Here is a 23,103-nt window from a genome sequence, read left to right on the forward strand (position 1 = left end):
CCGAGTTGGTCCAAGGGGCAAGATTACCTTGAGATCTAGGCTATTAGATGGAGATGGAGGCCTTATTGACAGAGAAAATGACGTTACCAGCCTCTGATAAAGGAAGCTCTCCCGAGGTTATTCTTATACCCCATGTCTCCTTGGATTTCCTAGTCACTCGGGATCTAGGCTCCCAAAGGCAAGGAGATTGAGGGATTATTAAGCTCTTCTCCAGAAAGGACCCGAGAGGAGAGGAGAGGAGAGGAGAGGAGAGGAGAGGAGAGGAGAGGAGAAACAATAAAGATTTTAAGTAGAGATGGGGAAGAGAAATGCAAGGAGAGAAAGGAAGAGATCAGAAAGAACCTTAGTCTGCCGGAGGACCATACCGATTCCACATTGTTCGCCCTTTTTCGTCTGCTGAGAAGGAATGAGGGAGGAGCAGGAGCAAGGAAGGGTTGGCGTACAGGTCTTGACTGCTCCTCTTGTTGCTCATGCGCAGCATTGACCTGCCTGATGCTGGAAAGATGTGGTTTATCAGAAATTTGCACAACCTTCTCAGCACCGCCACCATAAACGCAATCATCATCATCATCATCATCACCACCACCACCACCACCACCACCACCACCACCACCACCACCATCGTCATCTCCATCATCATCATCTCCATCATCATCATCTCCATCATCATCATCTCCATCATCTCCATCATCATCTCCATCATCATCTCAATCTTTTGCTTCATGTCTTTCTCCTCCATCCACGTCTCTTCTCACCATTCCCCGAACCATCGTGCTGTCTCCGTCAGCTTCTCGATCCATGCCTGGCACGCGTCAGCAGGCAGATGCGAGGAGCAAGAGGCTGTGCCAAGTCACCTCTCCTTCCATCCTATTCTCCGCCTTGAGGGTGATCTAGCGCACCGTCAGGAGCCATCCCGTCCTCTCGTCCTCTCTCCCTCTCTCCCTCTCGTTCCTCTCCTCTCCTCTCCTCTCCTCTCCTTCCTCCTCCTTCCTCCCCTCCTCGGCTGCTCCCATCCTTTCGTCAGCCTCACTTGAGTTGGTTCGGACGACGAGCCGCTGCTGCGGATGAGGGAGAAGCGATCCTTCTTGTCGTCGCGAATGATGAGCTTCCATCCGTCCCCTGCCATTCCATCACGACTGGGCCGGAGATGCAGAAAGGTGGAGAGGAAAGAAACACAGCAGGAAGAGGCAGAGAGAGAGAGAGGGAGGGAGAAATGGAGAGGGAGAGCGAGAGCGAGAGCGAGAGCGAGGGGAAGAAGGAGACGGGCAGGGGCAGGAACAAGGACAGGGGCAAAATGGAAACAAGCAGAGGGAGTAGTCGGAAACGGATAGAAGGGGGGAAGAGAACGGGAAGGAAGCAAGAGCGAAGGGAGCGAGAGCGGGCGGGCGAGGGCTCGTCATTCAGTGTTGTTCTCACCGAGGTTGTACATCTCCTGACTGTCTGTGACTTCACCGTTGACAATCATCTTCAGGGTCAAGATCCCATCATCGAGCGTCGCCATGCACATCTGGCAAGTGTGAGAGAGATATAAGTGAGCTCCAGCACTGACCGTCTTGTACGGGTCCTCGAACATCCCATGGTCTTCCTTTTTCTTCCTCAGCATTCCTGAGTACCGGATGGCCTGCAGACTTTCGTCGTCTCCCCCTCCATCCTCCTGCTCCTCCTGCTCAGAGTCAGACAACAAGTTCCTCGTCCTCATACAACAACATCGTCTGCTTCATCGCTGCGAGAAGTTTTCTGTCGCATGCTTGTCACGTCCTCATCGTCCCCCCCCTCCTCCCGCCTCACCTTGGCGTTCGCCTCCTGCTGCAGGCAGCAAACGTCAGTTCACGTTATCGCACGCGCCAGCTTTACCTCCAGCAGCTCCGTCTGCGCTTGCAGCACTGCCATCCTGTACTGCTCCTTCCTGCTGAGCTTCCCCGCAAACCCCCTCCCTTCCCCAGCTGCGCCCCCTTCTGTATCGCCTGCTGCGCCCAGCTCCTCTTCTTCGGTCTGGAACTTGACAGCCTTCTTGGGGGGGTCGCGATCCTCCTCTCTGGTCTTGTGCTTGAGCTTCGAGGTGACCTGTAGCTGCTTCTGCCGCAGCGCGTCGTCCATGCCCCCCGCCTGCTCCTCGCGTCACTCATAGCGAGAGGGAAAGAAAGGGAGAGGAAGATGCAGGTGGAGAAAGGAGGAATGAGGGAAGATAGAGAAGGAGGATGGAGCAAGAAAGAAGGAAACAGGCAGGAGGAAGGAGGAAGGAAAGGATGCTTCAGACAAGTCGTCATGAGAAGGAGGAGCAAGAGCAGCAGGGGGAGCAGGAGGAAAGGATTTCACCGAGTTCTTCGGAACGAGCCTCATCGTTGTCTTATCTAGCACCATGTTTGCCAAATCGATCTCCTTGTCATCGTCGTCATCGGGTTGCGATCCTGTGACAAGTCAGCCACATTGCGGCGGCTGCATCAGCAGCAGCAGCACAACAGCACATAGAAGCAGCAGTTGCTGCTGCTTCTGCTTCAGGCGTCCTCACCTTGTTCGTCCTCTTCCTCGGGGATAGTCTTCCGTATCTGGATCACACACTTGCCCACTGCACGCAACATTAGACCCTCAGGTCAGAACAGCAACGGCAGCTACCGGCGTGATGAGTCTCGAGATGCTCGTGTGCATCGATGATGTCATACATGCTGTACATCTGTTGAGATAGACAGCAACATGTTACTTGGTTGTCTTCAAGAACAAAGATCTCAGTTGCACCATCATAGGGCAGCAAGTACATCAAAACAGACCCCAGACAGACTGCAAGCATTCCAATCCTTCGGCACGACACCCTCACTAAGGTTTCTGACATCAACTACATTCAACTTCTGATTCAATAAGGAATCAACTGCGTCCACCTCCGCTTTCACATCTTCATCGGCAGCACAAGAACAGAGACTAGCAGCAGTGATAACAACGGCTGCAAACTGCATACCTTTGAGACAACAGGCACCATCTTGCCCTCGCGCATCAGGGAAGCAAGGATTGAGAGGTCCTCGTTATTAGTCATGGATGGCGTGAAGACGGTGTATCGCTTGCTGGCCCCTATCAGTCCAAGACCTCTCCTGATCCCCGATTGCATCTGTTCAATGTTGCATGTAAGAAGTACAAGATCACAATCCACATCATCATCGTCTGTACCATCATCATTTATCTTCATATTCATTACTTCTCATCATTCATCGTCTCAACATCACCATCACCATCATCATCATCATCACCATCATCTCCACCATTATCGTTATCCCCATCCCCATCCCCATCCCCATCCCCATCCCCATCCCCATCCCCATCCCCATCCCCATCCCCATCCCCATCCCCATCCCCATCCCCATCCACATCATCCCCATCATCATAATCATCATCACCACCACCAACACCACCATCTGACCTGCGCAGTTATTGCAGATCCGACACTGTACTCTCTGCAAAACAAGGGCAGTGAGCGAAGAAAAGTTCTTCACACAGGCTCTGACTTCTCTTCGCCTCCATATCTCTCCGCTCCCACTAGGGTTACATCTGACTTGCACGTCAGGATCAGCACGAAGCCCTCTAGGCGTTCACATGATCCATCTTCGACCAGCAGCGGCTGGCACGCTTGCCAGTAATCGTCTCCTCCGACACAGTCGAGGACGACGTTGTAGCCGACCTTGCCCTGCACAGGAAGAAGGGTTGAGAACATACAAGGAGGCTGTCTGCGGCCCTCAATCTTTACCTGCCCTAAGATCGGCTTGCTGATCTTGTCCCAGAAGTTAACGTCGTTGTAGTTGACGATCTGGCAGACCTTAGACGAGACTTCGGTACAACCTCTCAATCTACCTCGTCAGCGCCAATCTTCTCCATCATCTCAGCGTTCGACGAGCTGCATGTCACTGTAGTGTGGCATCGAAGATAATGCTTCGCTATCTGCACGGCAAACGTCCCGACGCCTCCGCTTCCCCCAAGTATAAGAACAGCTCTCCTCCCTCCTGTCGAGTTCTTGTAGGAGATCCCCCCCACCCGCACCAGTGCCGCGTAAGCTGTAAGGCCTGCCCAAGGCACAGCCGCTGCCTGCAGCAAGAGTTAACACTTCCTCCTCTCTCCCTCCATCCTCTCACTTCTCTCCCTCCTTCATCTCCCTCCTTCCTTCCCTCCCTGCCTGACTCTCTCGCCACCAACCTGTTCGAAGCTCGCTTCCTCCGGCATCTCAGCGATCTCATGGTAGTCTGCCACACAGTACTCCGCATACGTCCCATGAACTTCACGGATCCTGTCCAGCGTCTGGAGGAAGCAATCGTGTCAGCAGCACTAGAGGAAGCAGACAGCGACAAGCCAAGACAGGAGCAGGGAGAAGGACGCTGTGCAAGGACCGACCTGACGCCCGAAGATCTTCTGCCCGACCTTGAACGGAACCGCCGATCCTGCCTTGACAATGATGCCGCTGAAGTCGCAGCCAAGGAGAACAGGAAGAGAGAGCGGGTAGAGCTGGGACAGGCTCCCGCTCCTCAGCTTGCAGTCTGTCGGGTTGACGGAGACCGTCTGGACTTGCACGAGGACCTCGAAGTCTCGAATCTCTCGGGGGAGGTTGCAGAGTTGGACCTTGAACTGATACGGCGATCCGTACTCGTGCAGGGCGATCCCGAGCATCTTTGCTGGAGCATTGTTGAAATTCACCGTGTTGGCTGGCGCCAGCGTCTCGAGGCTGTTGAACCCTGTGGGCCCACAGGCTGTGAAGCAACCTTGGGCCCATGGCAGGAAGTTCAAGGTGTTGTTGATGACTTCCTTCCTCTTCGCTCGCAAGTTGTGACCGAAGCTGAGCTCGGCCATGCTAGAGGGCGACTTGAAGTAGAAGCCTCAGCGTCTCTCCTTTGCTGCTCCTGTGAGTGAATCAGACCGAACAACATTCAGAAAAGGCGTGATGACAAAACTGCAATAGCACCTCCCCCATCTCCTCCTCTTCCACTGTCTGTCTGTCTCTCCTTTCTTTTCTCTTCCTCGTCCTCCTCCCCATCCCTTTCTCTTCCTCGCCCCCGTCCCTCGCCCCCGACTCTCTCCTCCTCTATCCATTGCTACTGCACCTCGTCCCTTGCCCACCGATGGGTCAGCATCAAGGTTTACTCAAGTATTCAAATTACGGGGGCAGCAGTGTGATATAGGGCAAGAGGTACCGGTTCACTGTATTTTCTTGAGGCGGGTTGGCTATCGCGCGCCGAGCAGTGGGCGGATCATGAAGGTGGCAGTGCTGATGGCAGTGGTGCTGGCCGAGATAGTGGGAGGGGTCGGAACTATGAGAGGAGAAGATGGCGGGAAACGAGTCGACATGGCGAGGGTGGATGCTCTAGTCGCCTTCGCACGTGGGTTAGCGGGAGTAAGGGCGCGAGGCATGCAGCGAGAGGACGGGGCCTGTCCCTGCCGCAATCGACTTTCATGCCGAGGACTTGGAGGAGAAGACATGGCAAGGGAGGAGGAGGGGGGGGATACTGCAGGAGGACATGCAAGAGGAGGAGATGCGTACTTGCTCTCCTCCTGTCTGCGGGTGGAAACTTGTAGGCCCGCCCGTCTCATGCGACTGTCAGGGGGGAGAGCGAAGAGGCCAGCGAAACAACCCACACAGGAGAAAGTGGGGCATTCGGATACAGACGATGGCGAGAATGAGGATGAGGAGGAGGAGGAAGATGAGGAGTCCGGGTCGAACGACAACAGGCAGGACGCTGAAGACATTCTAGGGCAGTTCGAGGATGAAGAGGACGATTTGGAACCGAACGCGTACTTGCTCATGCTGGTCAGTTTCATTCCACTGAGCTTTCACAGGCTCGGCACGGCAACATCAGCCATGGCAGATCCTCTTTCACCTGCGGCTGCGAACAGCATGCTTGCCTGGGCGACCTCGAAGAAGCGAAGGCAGACGAAGCAGCTAGAGCCTGAAGGTTGTTCTTCCTCCTGTTCCACTGCCACATTCTGATCGCCTCTCAAGAGAGACTGTCGGACATGGATGACGATGAGCTGGACGAGTACATTACCAAGGGAGTGGGAGATGACGACGATGGGAAGAACAAGAAAAATAAGAGGCTGGGTGCACCAGATGTTGCTGGTATTGACAGGTGAGCGAGGGATGGTTGCTCGGTTCCTTTGACCTCTTACACTGTTTATCTGTTGTGAAGAGTTGTGCACGAGCTAGGGGAGGATACAGGACAAGAAGACGACAACAGCCAGACCTCACAAGTATCGCAGACAACACAGACATCCACATTGATCCCAGACTGTACTTGCTCTGCCTCTTGCCGTGCAGGATCAAGCTCATGGTCTTTTCAGCGAATGCTTATGGAGTCGGAGGAAGAAACATGGAGTTTGGAGGGCAGAGAGAGGTAAGAGAGCTTATCCACCCCCCCTCGCTGCTTCTGCTGCTCCTTTTCCTTCCTGCTTGACGCTCCGCTAGCCTTCAGCACAAAGGATCTCTATGGACCCGAACGCGGCGCAACAGAACAGAGCAGGAGGCATCGGAGGAAGCCAGCAGGAGTTTTCTCTTCCTGTCTATGCTGCTCCATCCGAAGCGTCGCTGCCTGGGGGCCCGACAGGGCAGCTGCCTCCCTATCAGCCTGCTCCTATCCCTCCCCACATGCGTGTCACTGTGTTCAACCCTCCTCCAGGCCCTGGGTGACTGGGAGGAGACATGGGGAAGCAGGTGGCAGAGGGGACTGACGTCTCGAGCAGAAACGTGGTGCCGCCAGAAGACTTGGAGGAGGATCTATCGATGGAGGAGCTTGAAGAGGTAGATGGATTGTTCTTTGGACAGTGGAAGGATGCTGCAGTCTGCGTTGACAGGTGATGGTTTGTTCCAACTCCTCTTTCACTCACGCGCTGCCCCTCAGGTTCGAGGTCGAGACGGCTGGACGGCACCTGGTGATGCTCCTCCTCTCTTTGTCCTCCCGTGCATTCCAACGGTTGCGCCTTTGAGTTGACCTTGTCATTCTCAGAAAATCGAGGAGGCGGGGAAGGTGCTTCAGTGTAGAGGAGGAGAGCAATACCATGGCTGGAGCAATTTCGTCCGGTTCAGCAGCTTTGCTCGGACTACCCGGCCCATGACAACCAGCGGAGAGCAAACGGTGAAGATCAACTACATTGAGTATGAGGTAAGGGAATGCTGCGATGTAGAGGTTCCGAGAACGCTGACAGCAGAAAAGATCAAAGGGTGGGGCTCCCCTATTTTCCTCATGATAGGTGTAACTAGCGATGACGATCTGGACTTCGATTATGTCACCTTCCCGCTCAATGCTGTGAGTTGCGGAAAGGCTGTAGCGTTTCAGTCGCGATCACCTCCTCCTTTCATCCAAAATATCTAACTCCCCTTCCAACTCAGCTCCGTATGGCCTTCGTCACTCCATTTTTCCTCTCAGCGCCTGTGTTCCATCTCCTCCTCCTCCTCTTCCTCCTCTATGCCCTCTTGTGTCCGTTTTGCCCCACAACCCACTGGCTGCTCAACCTTAGCTTACAATGCACCTCAGGTTGTCTGGTGTCAGAACGGAAAACTCAAGTGGGGCTGGGACCCGACTGCTGTTTCCATGCGCATGCCAAACCCAGAGGTGATGTTTCCCAACAAGACCCGCAACTTCTGTAAGATGTCAAGTCGATGCGATCCAGCTTGACGGTTGAGACAGTCTACGGCGATAAGATAGGAGTGCTGCTTGACCTGCAGCAAAGGAAGGTGAGGGGCAGGAGCAGGAGGGGCAGGGACAGGAGGAGGGGGAAGAGGATGAGATGATGCGGGGATGAGGAGCACATGTGAACAACATGAAGGAGTGATCAGCTTGATCAAGAGCAGACTGCACTGATGGGATGGTTCCCTGCAGGTCGGATTCGTCAAGAACGGAGTCCTCTTGAACGAGTTGACTGTGTACGACATGCCCGTCGAACAAGACCTTCGATTCATTGCTAGCCTCTACGTAACACCATCTGCTGGGGGGCTTTCTCCATCCTCATTTGTCTTGATGCTTCCCGTCTTCTGCCTCATTCTGTCATTTCGTTGCTGCCCCTCGTTCCCTCCGTACCGTTTCTTTTTCATCATGAATAACCAACTCCCCTCTCCCCCCTCTGCCTCGTTGCCTCTCTCCCCTTTCTCCCACACACACACCTCCACCCCTTCTTCACCATCCCTCTTGCTCCCCCTGAAACTCGACATTTGCCCACGTTGTCTCTTCATCCCCATCTCGTTCTCTGATTCGTTATCCTGCAGGATGCTGGGAGCGAGCTGGCCATCGTCGAGCCATCGCAAGCTCTAGAGACGTTGGTGGCTTCCTCCTTTTCTTTCATCTCTCCTCAAAGCCCTTCCCATGTCATGTGCTGAACTTTTCAGAACAGCCTGAGAAACCTGGACTGGAGCAAGTGGAACTCTCCTCCTCCCCCTGGCGCCTTCTGGGATGGAGTGATGAGGAAAATCGAAGACAACCCGGATGACAGCTTCAGCTTCACAGAGAGCTCCTCCTCCTCCGAAGATGACAAGAGGATGCTCCGCAGCTATATGGGCAAAGATGCCCCGCCCGATCTCGCGACGTCCACGGAGGAGTCCACTGAAGAGACGGAGGATGAACAGGACAAGGACAAGGAGGCAGAGGAGCAAGTGATCATCGGACACAACCTGACGGCGGCAGAGGCTCCCCGGATGAGCGTCCGCGGGCAGGACGACTCGCAGCTCGTTACTTCTTCCCTCTCTGCCTCAGACATCGACGACGAGCTTGACTTTGCGGGCAGGCTGTACGACAGTCACGAGCAAATCAGCCAGGCCTCTCCTCCATCTTCTACCGAGAAGGCTGTCACTCCTCCAGAGCGTTCCTCTCCGTCGGAGTCATCTTGAAGGCCTCATGAAGCCTGGCGGCCCGAACCTCCGACTCCGAGTCCGGTCTCCGACGTACCATCATCACTGACCCCATGTGAGCGCAGCGACAGCTGAGCTGCTAATCGTCAATTCCGCCGGTCGGACATTCAGACTTGCATGGCTGGGGCTGAATATATTTTAGTCTATGTTTCCAAGTTACCAACGAGTCGGAGCATTTGCCGTGACGGCGAGCGATGACACGGTGGCCGGGCAGTGGCGGCCGTCCGCGCTGGCTGAGCGGTTCCAAGGGGGCCGACTTCACCCGACTCCCGTGACTCACCGGCGGCAACACCGTTTCACCGTGGCTTGCCAGCGCGGCCCGTCGCGCCAGCCGCTGAACACCGGGGGGCGGCAATTTGATCACCGGGTACGGTGGCAGTGGGCCCGTGGCCGCATCCGCCGAATCCGAGCCGGATCACCGCCGTGTAGCCGCTAGTAGCCTTGGCAGGCCTCCCAGCCGGCATGCCCTGATCACCGGACTGGGAGCATGATCGACGCCGCGACCGTGGCTGTCGGCCAGATCATCCGACCCCCCGGCCCAGCCCCGGTGAGACGGTCTCTGCCTCTCGGGCGCCCGCCAGTGGATCAGACTCAGACTGGCGGGCCCCCGGCCCCCCGCGGGGTGCCGCCGCACGAGTCGGCCCCGGAGGGCCCCCGGGGCATGAGATAACCGGCGTAAGTTACTGCCGGAGTTAGACTTCAAGTTAGTCCGGCCCCGCCCCCGCCGACCGGCGGTGCGGCGGCGGGACACGGCGCCCCAGCCGGGGGCGGGCGGCGGGCCCCCGGGGGCCGGCCGCCGCGTGTGAGTGTCCCCGCGAGTGCGGCCGCCAACGGGGGTCGTGAACGGCGTCAGCAGCCGGGGGGCGCTGCACGGCCCGCGCCGGTGCCACCGTCGGCCGACAGGCTCAGGCTCAGCGGCTTCAGTTCCGAACACACTGACGGTGAGTCGTAGTCGGACTCCGGGACTCCCCGACGGACCGATCGGACCGCCGGGGAACCGAACTCGGAAACCGTCGGCGTGCACACCGGTTTTCCTTCAAGGCTTGTCAACTGGCGTTGAAGTTCCGAAGTTCGCCGAGCGATCCGCCAGCCACCGTCCGAGCCCACTGACGGTCACCGGGTCGGACAGCTCGGATCATCAGTGCCGCAACGCCGTCGGACGGTCCGTCGACGGTCGGCGGCCGGGCCGTACTGTACTAGGCTCAGTCCGACTCGATACGGTCAACCGTGACTATCTACCGCTCCGCCGCCGTGAACTCGGAACGTTGCGGCGGCTCAGTGAGTCTGACTGGCCGCGCACTCCGGGTCTTCTAGCTAGCTCTAAGGTATATCATTTTAAACATGCCGTGACCACTGCGAGGATGACGTGTCTCATTACCCCACCCTCCTATCCACCTACCCGAACCCACCCGAACCCCCTCTGTTCGAGAACTTCCAGGGTTCCCCGCTTTTACTTCCCCGGAAAGGATACCCTACCCCCCATTTCCCAAAATCTCATCGTCTTGAACCCCCATATTCTCCCATCCTGACTACCCTTACCTATCAACCCCACCCCCCTCCCGGCCAGGATACTTGGATACTGCTCCGAAGGTTGCACATCCAAGCAATGGGACTTGACTACGCCTACCAGCACTCCCTACCCCCCCAACCCACGCCTACTACTTCTACCTACCCCACCACCCCACGCCTACCTACCCCACCAACCCACGCCTACTACTTCTACCTACCCCACCACCCCACGCCTACTACTTCTACCTACATGCCTACATTTACTCCCTACCCGCCAACCTACCCCTACCTCCCTACACTCCACATCCTACCCTACCCTGCTAGCGTGAGCGAGCGCACCCCCTACCCCACCCCGTTGCTGTTCGTTGGTCATGAATTCCGTGATCGCTGGGGTGGTTAACATTGATATAACTAGTCTGTAGAGGAGGGTAGTAGGGGTCTCTAAAAGGGCTGAGGGAGAAGGAGGGGGTAGGGGTGAATGGAGGCATTGTATTAAAACCCGGCGGGTCACCGCAAGGATCAGCTCACCCATGGCACCCATCAAGATCTATGGTCTTACCATCTCCGGGAATGTGATTCCCATCGAGTTCCTCTGCAAGAACAATGGCATCGAGATGGAGATTGTCAACACCGACCTCATGGCTGGTGCTCACAAGACCCCCGAGTTCCTCAAGATGAACCCCATGCACTGCATTCCTACAATGGACGACGAGGGGTTCACTTTGTGGGAGAGCAAGGCAATCATGAGATACATCTGCAACAAGCACGGGTTGGAAGCTTGGTATCCAAAGGATGTTCAGAAGCGTGCCCTCTGCGATCTTGCTCTTGACTTCCATGCCAACACCTTCGTGAAGCTTGCGGGTTACAAGATCCTGTACCCAGCGGTTGGCTTTGCCGGGCCGGTTACCGATGAAGAGAAGGCTGCTGCTGAGAAGCAGTGGACCGAGGATGTGTGGCCTGCTTTTGAGCACATCTTGAAGAGGAGTGGTGGGCCATTCTTGGGTGGAGAGCAACCCAACATTGCGGATCTTGCTTTCATCGGGTACACTGGCCCCCTCTTTAACAAGTGCGGGGATTGCGTTCTATGCAAGACTGAAGGCTTCAAAGCATATTTTGAGGCTCTCAAGGCCAAGCTGGGTCACTACAGTGAGATCATGGCACCCGCTGAGGGATTTTACAAGTAAAATAATCATACAAATAGAGTTCTGTGGATTATAAAGCTGTCCTTGCTGTACAGGATCGTGCTGTTATATGTATCTTTTAGAGGAAGTTGATGTTCTTGTGTATGGATGTGCAAGCATAGGGAGAGCCTTAGCATGGCAAGCTGCTCAAACAAAAGTTGTGGTTGGTCATGTTAGAAGACCACTTGATGATTTTGTGAGCGGAGTATACGTTGGCATGACTCGGAGGAAAGAAACGAAATTTCAACTCGAGAAAGCTCGTGTCTGACCTGCTTGAAGGATACTGCTGTGTAAGAAGCGAACACACAGGACACGAGGGAGGCAACTGAGTGAACATAAGAACATCGGAGATGTAATGTACAGGCAGGCACGCACACACAGATTCAAGGAGACAAAAACAGCGAAAGAGGGGAGGAGCATAGACAAAGACAGTTTCCAAAGAGGAGATTCAAAGAGAACCCAAACAGAGACGGTGGAGCGAGAGAAGGAAAAGGAAAAAAGATGGAATTGTAGAGGCAGTCAGGACAAAACAGAAAAGTAGACAGCGCACAGCCAGAGACACAGTGAAAACAAGAGTGCGAACAAAACAAACAGCAACAGGGACAGACTCAGACAACAGTGAGAAATACACTTTACCGTACACTGTTTCCGGTATACCCGACCCTCCTACTGGAGATTTGACTGAGCTCCCCTGTCGCTCACCCACTCACACGCAATAAAGCAAGAGAGGTAGGGAAGCTTAGGGATGAGGCAGGATGCAGCTACAGTTGTAGAGTGGCAGAGGGTTGTAAGGTCAGTAAAGGAACACAAAGAAGTAGTTTCAACGTGCAAACAGTAACATCTTGAGACATTGAGCAAGCCCGACAGCTAGGAGGCAGCCCAGAGCAAGCATGCTGGCAGACAAAACAGTCTGTGAAGGGCGAGAAGAGGCTGCAAAATATCACGTACCGATGCGGACATGGAGCATTTCCTCATATGTTACTCATCATCCAACATTATACAGACTCCAAAATACATACACAGCACTTGGATCAAGTCAGCTTTTCCTGAACAAAGATGTGTGATCCCGACTACTTCAATGGAATGCGCTACAACCTCGACATAGAGTGTTCTTGATAATTACTTTTTGCATGTGATTATCAGTCACGGCCGACAGGTACTTCGCTAGGGATGTGCTCATCATGAAAAATATGCTTTTAATAAAGTTTAGAGATACATGTTTAATATAGAAGCAACGCTTTCACGAATGCGAAAAGTTCTACATCTCCAAAGCTTACTCCTGGCGGTAGTCACAGTAGGTGTGGGAGCGGCCACCGTCGCAGTTGTTGACGTAGCCGGTGGGGGGCATGTAGAGCTGTGAAAATGTGAGAAAATTCAAGCGCTTAACGCAGACTTACAGTTCCGTAGAAGTCATGGCCGGAACCCTGTCCGTCGAACTGGCCAGAGCCGAAGTAGATGTAGGAGGTTCCGTTGCCGTTCTCCCAGGACTGGGGCTGGATACCGCTGGAACCAGCGTAGCCGGTGTCGAAGGCAACAGACTCGAGGATGGAGAACATCTAAACCATTTGTAAGAGCCCATTTTTCAAATCTCCGACGAAGACAACACATATAATCAACATCCATGCACAGAAAATGACTTGAGGCGTGCAGTCACAACAAGAAGTGTGTTTTACAAGCAGTGCAACAGTTTGAGCACGTCACGTTTACCAACACCAGCCTTGTTTCCTAATGAATCAATGAATCGAATCCGAACATAACACGAAGACAACACCACGTGTATCATATCCACGATATCTCATATCAACTTCTCGCATCTGCGTACCTCGCGGGGATGCCTTTCCAAACTCCCTCTGCCACTTTTTATACCCCCCTGCTCTATTTCCGGCGCCTCCACCTCACCCCCAGTCAGAGAGTGACGTCGGGCCTCTTCCCTGCACCGGTAGTATCATCGGATTTTAGGATAACCGTGAGGCTATTGAGGGGTGGGTGGGTAGTCTAATTGAACTCGGAACGGGCTCACGCGCGGGCGGGGGTCCTCAGCCTAGGAGATGGGGGGCATGGCTAGTCGGATGCCTTCGAAGTCCACCACTGACGTGTGACTGCTGGCCCTAGTATACTGACCTCACCTTCCTGACCCGGTGCTCGGACTCGAGGTGTGGGTGGGGTACGGTACGGTCATTGATCGGATGTTATTTCGGGGGTCCTCCGCCGTCAGGCTCTCCGAACTATTTTGGGACTCAACCCGGTGCCACCCGGCCGGGACCGCACTACTACTACTCTCTGATTTTTTACTTAACTTTGAGTAAAGACTCTGGCATCGTCGGACTGCCCGGCCTGGGCCGGGGCCCGGGGCAGCGCCTATCAGCCGAGTAGTACTCAGTGGCCTCATCCCCCACGTGCCCTCAAGAAAATGGCTGGGGAAGGAAGCAGCGGGACAGATGGAGGAGCGGGTTCATGGCTTGTGGAATGGTTGATGAAGCCTGGGAGCAGCATGTCAGCGGGGATGCAGAAAGTTCTCAAGTGAGTGCAAGTGCATTGCATGTGTTTGTACCTCATTGCACATCCTTGTTCGCACCTCATACCATCTACCTCTGACTCCCTGAATGTGTTGCAGCAACGTTTTCATCGCTCTCTTTCTCTGTATCATCTTCTTGATGTGGTTGACAAACTTCGGGAACATCCACACCTACATCTTCTTTCTGCTCGCCCTAGGACTTTTCTTCTCTGTCCGTTTCTTCATCACCGAGTTGACCAAAGCACAAGCTGCTGGGCTCATCGATATCAATGCGCCGCATGATCAAGGCAAGAAGAATGATGATGATGATGAACAAGAGCGTGTTAGGATGCAGGAACAGGTTGAAATGACTCGGAGACTGGAACAAGAGGCAGAAATCCGCAGGAGGCAGAATAAATCAGACTAGAAACTCTGAATGAACTTGTGACACCAGAAGAGAACAAGTATGAGGAATATCACAGAGAGAGATTCGAATTGGAGCAGTTGATGAAACCTCGAGTGTCTTTACTAGTAGGCTAGAAACGAGCAACGAACTCTCAGACTGAAATCAGCTCAGCGCCGCCTGATACTCAACGAGTGACTGAAAGGACAACAGAACAACGACTAACCTGGAGCCTGTGAAGGAGCTCTTTCTTGTCATGCTCTGATAGCATATCCACCTGTTGCGGCCGATAGCATCAGCATGCGACTGTACTTGTCACGATATCTCCCACCTGGGAGAGGATTCGAGCGACTGAGAGTTGCTTCGGCGAGTGAATGAACGTCGCTCGGTAAACAGTAACAAACACCGACATGATGATCTGCCCTCACAACATTTAGCGACAATGGACACAGAGATCACTTGAACATCCTTCTCTTGCCTACCCTTCCTCCTAATCCCAGCCCTCCTCTCTACTGACTCGTTTCCCATTCTTAAACCAACCTGACAGTCCATTCTATCAGTGATGCCACCATGACCGGGAATAAGATCGCCAAAATCTTTGATCCTGAATGCCCTCTTGAATCCTATTTGCTGATTAGAATCAAAATTTCAGGAAGGGGATACTGTACCGGATGCAAAGAATCCGCCGAAGGGGGCAATTAATGAAGCGAACATTGCCATGTTGATGGCGTGCCAAACAAACGGCATTATCATCATCGCATTGCCTATTGCAAGATCGTTACAAGGAGATGATAACTTATAACAAAAAGAAAAAATACCCAATTGATATCTTTCAGGCAAGAATGCAGTTAGGGAACTCAACCATGTGGGTCTGTTACAGCCGCACTCAGAAACCTCGAAAGAAACCAAGACAACACCCAGAAAGTCTGCTTACATCTTAACAGGCACTGATGCGATGAATACCGGATCATACTTGCAATGCAGGTCAGGAAACGGTTGAACGGTCAGTTCCTCTTGGGAGCAGATCATGTAGTCAAAGGTTGACATGAGCATGCACGCCCTAACCAACGTGTCAGCAAATCCTGTAAAATCTGGGAAGGAGGTAAGACCAAAGTGCAAAGATTACTGTTGTTATGAATGCACCTGTACAGAGGATAAGCCAAATCAATGCAACATCAAAGATCATACCAATGAAACCCTCCCAGGTCTTCTTGGGTGAAAGTTTAATCAGAGGCGTTTTGCCCCAAAATCGCCCAAACACATCTGCAAGAGAGGAAAGGCGTCAGGGTTCTATATTTGTCTGAAACGAGAATATTACATGCATACACGTCATTCCAAATGACGAGGCACACTGGAACGAAGAACCAAATCATGCCGTCATACATGTTCTGCAGAACTTGAGCGGTGTTGTGCAAGAGAGTTCCGAAAACCTTGATCATGCATGATGCCGTCGCAACCACCATTAGTAACGTAATGTGAGTCCAGCCGAACTTGACACCATTGTTCAGTTTTCCAACATTACGAATAACAATGCAAGCACCTGTGTGAATTGATATTTATATGTCCCTTTCTCTAGACTGCAGAGTATCCTCAGAGACAATGGAAACAGCCGATCCAGACCTTAAGATGAATGTACAGAATCCAATGCACCATAAAGCAAAGGACTTGAAGGCATGATGATCGCTCAACCATCCCACCAGAAACGACAGACGAGTTTCAAGATGCACAACCTATGGCGCATCGAGATATTGTTCATCTCCTGTACAGAACATTTTGCATGCATTGAGATCACCCGTATGTGACCTTGGAGAATCCTCCCGTATATAAAGTAGATTGTAACCGCGAAAAAGTACCAATTGAGCGTTCTGTCAACTTCATGTTTAGCGAAGACGCGCGGATGATTTCGAGTGGCGGAAATGATTACCTGAACCAAGGGATTCGCTTGTCTTTCTCTTTGTTTCTTTTCAACGCGAGGATCTCCTTGAACATACCAGCTTTGATGCAAATAATGAGAGCCATCACGTAGATCTGGCCGCTGGCTATCACGATCAGGAATCCTGCGCAGGGGAGGTAGAGAATGTAAGTCAGAAAGCAGCTAGACATCCGCAGAGAATGTCGACAATGATAACCATACCAATGAACATGGCGAAAGTCCATCGTGTCCGAGTCCAGAACTCCTGTCGCTTTCGGGCTGCGATGACCTCTGGAGACTCTTCTTGTTGTGGGGCCTTGTACGCATTTGGAAACCACTTTGACAAGGCTTGAAGGTTCTCAAAGTTTGCATGAGGATCTATCTTGGGGGTCTTTGGGCTCAACAAGCCAGCCCCCTTCTCACTCAGATTTGCCTGTCACTTGCGTGAGGCTATCGCAATCGAGGCAACATAAGGACAATACTTCTGATTTCGATCTTGGCGGATGATCATCTGCCATATACCCATCAGCGATATCGGTCTCGGTCTCGGTCTCGGTCTCGGTCTCTGATGCTAAGCTCGAGGGCCGTTTCCCTTCCCTTTCCTGTAAGTAAAAACTTCAAGGGCATGCTGGGATATCTCAATCGAAAAACAACGTCGCAAGCAGATATTTTCAATCACACACCTTCAATGCTGTCGCCGCAGTTTTGCGCTGCTTCATCTGTTTCAGTGAGCTGGATATATGTCTTTACCGCATCGCCACTAGACCAGGAAAACCTGGCGGAGCGATCAGATCGTGATATCGTAGTGCTTCATGCGAAGCTACAGCCTTTTTTTTCAAGATCTGAAGCTCACTGGGGATCGCTGGAAGTGAGGACAGACTGCAACTACTGGACCACTTTGCTACTTCGACATGTTTGTCGCTTGACAATCATCTACCAGCATCATATCGCTCCACCCCTCGTATCTGATTGCGGCATGAGAACGGCGCTCAAACCAGCATGTCACTACCCCACCCTACCTCCTCCGTATTGCTGCTACCCCTTCAAACCCTCTACTACCCCTCAGGTCCCTTCGTCCACCCCCTCAGGTCACCGTATCAGCTTGGAGACACAAGGGGTACCTTCCATGACCACCGGCCATCATGGAGTGAAATGGTGGGGTCGTATCACCTCTCACACAAGTACCCCTTAAATCATTAGTAAAATCACCCCTCCACATCCACCCTGGCACTAGTAATAGAACTTCGAGGCTGCAGTGCGGCGGCCGGGGCCGGCCGCCACCGGTGGCCGGGCCCCCCGTGACGGACGGTGGTCCCGGGCCGTTCCGATCAGTTCCGGCATCGTCATGTACCGTAGTACACACTTTTGAGTAAAGGCACGACCCGGGGGGGGGGGGGGGGGGGGCGCGGCCGCCGGCCCCTACGGGTACGGTGCCGCCCGGTTTTTCGCGCCGTACCCGCCGCCCGGCGCAACAGGCCGGGCTCCGAGGCTCCGGCGGCCGGCCTGGCAGTCACGGGCAGTCACAGTCACCGCCGGCCCGGTCACCGGCCGCCGGGCCGGGCTGCTCGACTCCCGTCGCCGGGGCCGCTCGGAGCCTCGGTTTCCGGGAGCCCGGCCGCCTGCCCGGCGCGGCGCCGCGCGGCCGCCGCCAGCCGGCCCAGCCGGCACTGCGGGCTGACTCAGTGAGTCTGTCCGACTCGGAGGCTGAGTCCGCCTCTGCAGTGCCGGGCGCCTTTCTGGGCGCCTTCAGGGGCGCCTTTCAATCGGTGGAATATGAGCGGGGATGAGGGATACGTGAGCAGCAGCGGCGGGAGCGGCTGTATGGGCATGGAGGCAGAGTGAGGAGAAGGGCATGGCCTGGTGGACACGTTAGCAGAAGCAAAGAAGAGAGGGAGAGGTTGTGTGAACTAAGGAATGGAAAAGAGCGGTCCATCTCAAACATCGTAGCTTCAGTACTAACAGCCCCTTGAACAGTGAGGCTTATCGCAATGAGCGGTTTAGTGCTCAAGTAGGTGCGAGGTCATCACATCGCGTGAGAGGACGGGAGAAGAAGCAACCTATACCATATTGATGAAGTTAAAAAGTCAAAGACGAGGGTAGCAAAGGCGTACAAGACTACCTGTATCATCTCCTCGCTTGTGCGCTCTTGAGTGAGGAACGGATGAATGACGACCGGGACTATGTCGATGATTTGATTTTTGATTGGAGAACGATTCTGTGAAGGCTCTTCATTCTGTGAAATATCACTGTAGCTGATCCATGAATGTTATTGTGTGGATGCTTATGGTTCAATCTTACTCTAATGATGCAAGTTTGGATGTGAACATAAGTTGTAGTTGTTGTTTCTGAAATATGTGGTATCCAGAAATTTGGAGCAGATGTTTCCTGGTTATCACGACTTGAGGCTTGTCTGAAGACGTTGTCTGGAAAGATCAGGTTGTGCAGAAACAGCTGAGTGTTGAAATCTTTCAATCCCTGCTCTCTGAGGCTCAACGGTTAGCTTAACGGTAAGCTTGTGCCAAGCCGGTTCGATCTTCAAGGCAAGAATTGCATCTGAGCTATCATTTCATAAAAGAAACCGAACAGAATGGGTGAGGCGTCGAAAAAGAAGGAGATTTTTACGTATGAAGCTCCATGGGAGATCTACGGAATGAGCTGGAGTGTTCGTCCTGATAAGCGATTTAGAATAGCAGTTGGCAGCTTCATCGAAGAATATAGCAACAAAGTTCAGGTGAAGATTATTCGCGCCGTGAAAGCTTTTCCTCTGATGGTCATTTCATCCAGATTATTCAATTGAACGAGAACAAAGGTCAATTTCAGGAGACGGCAATTTTTGATCATCCATACCCAACAACCAAGGTTCTACATGAGAGGATCAAAATGAATGTAATGTTTGTTTAGATCATGTGGATCCCAGACAAAGTTGGAACCCAAAAGGATCTGCTTGCAACTACTGGGGATTACCTGAGATTGTAAGGATTGAGGAGGTTCTTGGGCAGGAGATCTGTTGACCTTTTGATAGATGGGAAGTTCAATCCGGCGCGTCTTCTAGCAATTCTTCTGTGGCCATGAAGAAGCTCCTGAATAATGTAAGAGCGATGACTTCGGATGATGTCAATTGCTTGCCGGAAATTGTCGCCTAATGTCTTGGCAACTTCCTTCGCTACGTTTGACTGTGGGATGTTGCCAGAATAAGAACAGTGAATTTTGTGCTCCATTGACTTCGTTCGACTGGAACGATACGGATCCGTCCATCATCGGCACCTCTTCTATCGACACGACATGCACGAGTATGCCGAATTCGCTTGTTTCAAGCATTGGTGTTCACAGCGTGTGTTCAGTTTGGAACATCGAGACCGGACAAGCTAAGACACAGTTGATAGGTATCTTCTTCTTCATTGCATAGCGATGATGGATAACGATGACCTCTTGAAAGCTCACGACAAAGAAGTCTATGACATCGCATTTGCATGCGGCACAGAAGTGTTCGCGTCTGTTGGTGCTGACGGCTCTGTCCGTCTGTTTGATCTCAGGTGTTGGATGTACTAAATCTCCTCACTTCGATCTCACGGTGTGGCTTGCAGGAGCTTGGAACACTCTACAATCATTTACGAAAGCTCAACTCCACCAGATGCGCCCCCTCTGCTCCGTCTGGCTTGGAACAAACAAGTACTTTCATTCTGACTCTACTTCATGGTATTATCTTGACAAATGTCTCAGGATACGAATTATCTTGCCACTTTCATGATGGACAATACATCAGTGGTCATTTTGGACATCCGGTCGGCCTAGGTGTGTAGATTCGGTGGTTGTACTGATGTTTTTGCATCAGAGTTCCTTCGCTCCCTGTCGCGGAGCTCCAAGGACATGAGCAGAGTGTCAACGCTATCGCGTGGGCACCGCATTCCCACTGCCACATCTGCTCGGGTACCTCGTCTGTTCGTCTGAGGGTGTATTAGTGACTCCAATGTAGCCGGCGATGATGCACATGCCTTGATCTGGGACCTGCAAGCGCTTCCTCGAGCCATTGAAGGTGGCAATAGCCTTGGACGCTATCGGCCGTGTGGCTGACATTTCTCACAGATCCTATCCTTGCTTACAAGGCCATGGGTGAGATCAATCAACTTCAGGTCTTGCCGGCTCTTCTCTCCTTCTCCTTACTGAGCTTGCTGTTGCAGTGGTCTGCCTCTCAGCCGGATTGGGTTGCCATCGGTTTCGGACAACAGATGCAGATCCTCAGAGTCTGACGGAGAGTCACTGAACTCCTGTGCACATGCTCGGACACCCGGAAAGATGACATAGACATCGAGAGTGAGAGTGTCCAGAACGATGAAGCTAATGCCCTATCTCTCCGTATTGGTTCATGTCTCCCTGGTAGCATGAAGCACTAGGACTCCTCGCCTCTCACCGCAGGTCTTGTCGACTGTGTCCATGGCATTGTAGAGTCTCTTGATCTCTATCCAGAAAGGATGCGTGAACATCCATACGTCAAGTATGAGCACGCGATCTGTCTCAGGGTCCATCGCTGCTGCAGGGGAGAAGTGACCTCCCCACCAGTGACCTTGACCCGCCACCGCCATGCTGTAGTTGCAGATGACAGCGCTGGTGGCTGACGCCCTTGGGCATGCCAGGTGTTGGGTGAGTAGAGATCGGAGAGAATCTTCATCTGTCAAGCGGACGACCTCCGACGCGATGGGTGCGGCCATGGTGCTCTTCTTCACCTCCATGGTCACCTCGGAGAGCTCCGCCAACGTCATCCCACGGCTGTGGATCTCACTCACACGAGAGCAAGAGCTCTGGTTGATCACCGCCTCGATGTCGCCTTCAGTGATCGACACCGACTTGTGCCCCAGCAGGTAGTCGAGCGAGATGCTGAGAGACGCCAGGCCGCAGGTCCTCAAGTGAACTTGCTTCCTGAACAAGGGGAACATTCGAGTAGCTAGTGACATCCCGCTTGCCGCGGCATGCTCTAGCATGGCGGTGCTCTCCGAAGTATTACCGTGTAAAATCAATTCCTGCTCTGTTTCCGCAAGCATCTTATCCCCCTCTTGTGCTGAGCATCCTACTTTCTTACAGATCTCCTGCACAACAAGCGATCGCCGCGGGGGCTCCCAAGGATCGCGGGATGGCATCAAGATCCAGGATCAAACAGCACAAGGTCTCTGTCCCCTTGTCCCCTTGTCTCTCTGTCTCTCTGGTTCCCTTCCGCCCCTCCCCATCCCTTCCCTCCTTCTCTTCTTCCCTCTCTCCCTCTGTCCTTGTAAAAGTTTTTCTGCTTGTACCCCCCATAAATGTTGACAAGCCCACCTCAGAGGGTCGAAGCGACAGCAATGCATCAGGCGAAGGGAGGATGGAGAGACGAGGGGAGAGAAGAATGAGAGAGACGAGGGGAGGTGGAGAGGAGTAAGACAGCAGGAACGGAACTTGTAGCTGGCAGGGAGTGATTTGAGAGACGGTTTGGTGAGAAGATATTCATCTGGCACTTGAGAAAACTAGATGAAACCTAGCCGAGAGTATTCGAAGTTTGCCTCTTTGCTGCAACATCGCAGTCATGTAAATGATGACCAGTTCGAATCTCCTCAAGGAACATTGTATCAATGCGCTCAACACCGACTCTCCCTCTTCGCTGTGACTCGCTCTGACTCGTTGGAACTACTCAGGCAGGATGTTTGGCTCCCTGATGATCACTTGCAACCCTGCTGTCAAGGTTGCTGGGGTTGTCTGCGAGGACAAGACCAAGTTCGATCGCAGTGACGACAGGACCGGATAGGTTGCCATGTCAGAGGGCGAGCATGGGAGGTAGCAGCAGACATTATACCTGCAGTGAGAGCTGTGTGTACTGATCTGTGTTGATGTACAAAAGCTGGTTTATACGCCTCCACCTGCTGCATCAGTTCGACTTGTCCGCCATCCTTGCTCTTTCGACTTTCATCTCTCTCACACAAACAACTTGTACTACCAGCATATGAGGGAGTGAGACGTGAATGGTCGATGCCCAACCCTCGACAAGGATCTCGACACGTTGGGCTAGGATTGGTAGAGTTGAGTGGAAATGAGACAAGCATTTGAGATTAGTAGGGCCATAAATGGGTGAGAGGAGAAGAGGCGATTCAAGCAGAAGCAAGGAGTGCAGAAGAAGAGAAGAGTGCAGAGGAGATCGGAAGTGTGATGTGACGTAAAGTGTGATGTGACGTAATGTGATGGGATGTGTGATGTGACGTGACTTAATGGGATGGGATGGGATGGGATGGGATGGGATGGGATGGGATGGGATGGGATGGGATGGGATGGGATGGGATGGGATGGGATGGGATGGGATGGGATGAAACATGATGTGATCTCATGTGTGTTGAGGCGACAAGACGACAAGCATCATCTGCTCGACTTCTCTCGCTCACCCAGCAAGGTCAAGACGATAAAGCTGGGGTACATGGAAGGGTGGGGTCTGACCATGGGTAGTATTCATGCCTGGGGTTCTATCAGTACCCTACTGAACCTCAAGGAAAATATCCGGTGGTCCGGATGAATGGCCTTTTGCTGTGGGGTGGGTTCTCCTGAAATGAGAATGGGGTGTTCGGCGGGTGGGGTAGTGTACCATGGGTGGATCTCAGAGAGATGGAGAGGAGAGAGAGAGTGAGTGAGAGAGAGAGAGAGGAGAGCGAGAGAGGAGGGGAGAGAGAGAGAGAGGAGGAGGAGAGAGAGAGAGAGAGAGAGAGAGAGAGAGAGAGAGAGAGAGAGAGA

General features: G+C 53.1%; 8 protein-coding genes across 8 annotated transcripts; 4 read left to right on the forward strand and 4 right to left on the reverse strand.

Annotated features, from left to right (window-relative positions):
* Positions 1 to 751: 751 nt before the first annotated feature.
* GUITHDRAFT_107839 (hypothetical protein) lies at positions 752 to 4,821 on the reverse strand (the record flags this gene model as incomplete). Its single annotated transcript, XM_005833146.1, has 19 exons — positions 752 to 802; positions 855 to 890; positions 1,031 to 1,119; positions 1,417 to 1,507; positions 1,550 to 1,663; positions 1,708 to 1,806; positions 1,855 to 2,106; positions 2,317 to 2,408; positions 2,510 to 2,566; positions 2,614 to 2,671; positions 2,766 to 2,843; positions 2,951 to 3,097; positions 3,213 to 3,440; positions 3,482 to 3,534; positions 3,580 to 3,670; positions 3,731 to 3,790; positions 3,835 to 4,065; positions 4,174 to 4,275; positions 4,369 to 4,821. 19 exons carry the CDS (start codon positions 4,819 to 4,821, stop codon positions 752 to 754), a joined length of 2,382 nt encoding a protein of 793 aa, XP_005833203.1.
* A 400-nt stretch (positions 4,822 to 5,221) lies between these two features.
* On the forward strand, positions 5,222 to 8,842 carry GUITHDRAFT_138339 (hypothetical protein; the record flags this gene model as incomplete). The annotated part of the gene is made up of 12 exons (XM_005833147.1): positions 5,222 to 5,921; positions 5,969 to 6,095; positions 6,284 to 6,359; positions 6,431 to 6,648; positions 6,706 to 6,816; positions 6,864 to 6,894; positions 6,969 to 7,268; positions 7,497 to 7,574; positions 7,619 to 7,696; positions 7,842 to 7,934; positions 8,225 to 8,278; positions 8,345 to 8,842. The coding sequence occupies 12 exons, from the start codon at positions 5,222 to 5,224 to the stop codon at positions 8,840 to 8,842; spliced, it is 2,364 nt and encodes a 787-aa protein (XP_005833204.1).
* Positions 8,843 to 10,886: 2,044 nt separating this feature from the next.
* On the forward strand, positions 10,887 to 11,606 carry GUITHDRAFT_152424 (hypothetical protein). Its single transcript, XM_005833148.1, has one exon. The coding sequence runs from the start codon at positions 10,903 to 10,905 to the stop codon at positions 11,554 to 11,556; it is 654 nt and encodes a 217-aa protein (XP_005833205.1). The 5' UTR covers positions 10,887 to 10,902; the 3' UTR covers positions 11,557 to 11,606.
* Positions 11,607 to 12,733: 1,127 nt separating this feature from the next.
* GUITHDRAFT_152425 (hypothetical protein) lies at positions 12,734 to 13,111 on the reverse strand (the record flags this gene model as incomplete). Its single annotated transcript, XM_005833149.1, has 2 exons — positions 12,734 to 12,907; positions 12,951 to 13,111. Coding segments are annotated over 2 exons (242 nt in total), but the record flags the coding sequence as incomplete, so codon positions are not given.
* Positions 13,112 to 13,958: 847 nt separating this feature from the next.
* On the forward strand, positions 13,959 to 14,499 carry GUITHDRAFT_152427 (hypothetical protein). Its single transcript, XM_005833150.1, has 2 exons — positions 13,959 to 14,073; positions 14,168 to 14,499. Exons 1-2 carry the CDS (start codon positions 13,964 to 13,966, stop codon positions 14,472 to 14,474), a joined length of 417 nt encoding a protein of 138 aa, XP_005833207.1. The 5' UTR covers positions 13,959 to 13,963; the 3' UTR covers positions 14,475 to 14,499.
* A 266-nt stretch (positions 14,500 to 14,765) lies between these two features.
* On the reverse strand, positions 14,766 to 16,681 carry GUITHDRAFT_70608 (hypothetical protein; the record flags this gene model as incomplete). Its single annotated transcript, XM_005833151.1, has 11 exons — positions 14,766 to 15,073; positions 15,119 to 15,245; positions 15,393 to 15,541; positions 15,639 to 15,713; positions 15,769 to 15,838; positions 15,881 to 15,940; positions 15,991 to 16,027; positions 16,071 to 16,180; positions 16,243 to 16,315; positions 16,375 to 16,507; positions 16,585 to 16,681. Coding segments are annotated over 11 exons (1,239 nt in total), but the record flags the coding sequence as incomplete, so codon positions are not given.
* A 2,044-nt stretch (positions 16,682 to 18,725) lies between these two features.
* On the forward strand, positions 18,726 to 20,609 carry GUITHDRAFT_86758 (hypothetical protein; the record flags this gene model as incomplete). Its single annotated transcript, XM_005833152.1, has 13 exons — positions 18,726 to 19,093; positions 19,147 to 19,221; positions 19,264 to 19,334; positions 19,385 to 19,451; positions 19,553 to 19,652; positions 19,704 to 19,745; positions 19,799 to 19,895; positions 19,947 to 20,031; positions 20,083 to 20,144; positions 20,195 to 20,289; positions 20,336 to 20,395; positions 20,446 to 20,492; positions 20,541 to 20,609. Exons 1-13 carry the CDS (start codon positions 18,950 to 18,952, stop codon positions 20,607 to 20,609), a joined length of 1,014 nt encoding a protein of 337 aa, XP_005833209.1. The 5' UTR covers positions 18,726 to 18,949.
* A 114-nt stretch (positions 20,610 to 20,723) lies between these two features.
* Positions 20,724 to 21,494, reverse strand: GUITHDRAFT_107845 (hypothetical protein; the record flags this gene model as incomplete). The annotated part of the gene is made up of 1 exon (XM_005833153.1): positions 20,724 to 21,494. The coding sequence occupies one exon, from the start codon at positions 21,492 to 21,494 to the stop codon at positions 20,724 to 20,726; it is 771 nt and encodes a 256-aa protein (XP_005833210.1).
* Positions 21,495 to 23,103: the final 1,609 nt, after the last annotated feature.

This window comes from Guillardia theta (assembly GCF_000315625.1).
Source record: "Guillardia theta CCMP2712 unplaced genomic scaffold GUITHscaffold_31, whole genome shotgun sequence".
Classification (NCBI taxonomy): domain Eukaryota; class Cryptophyceae; order Pyrenomonadales; family Geminigeraceae; genus Guillardia; species Guillardia theta.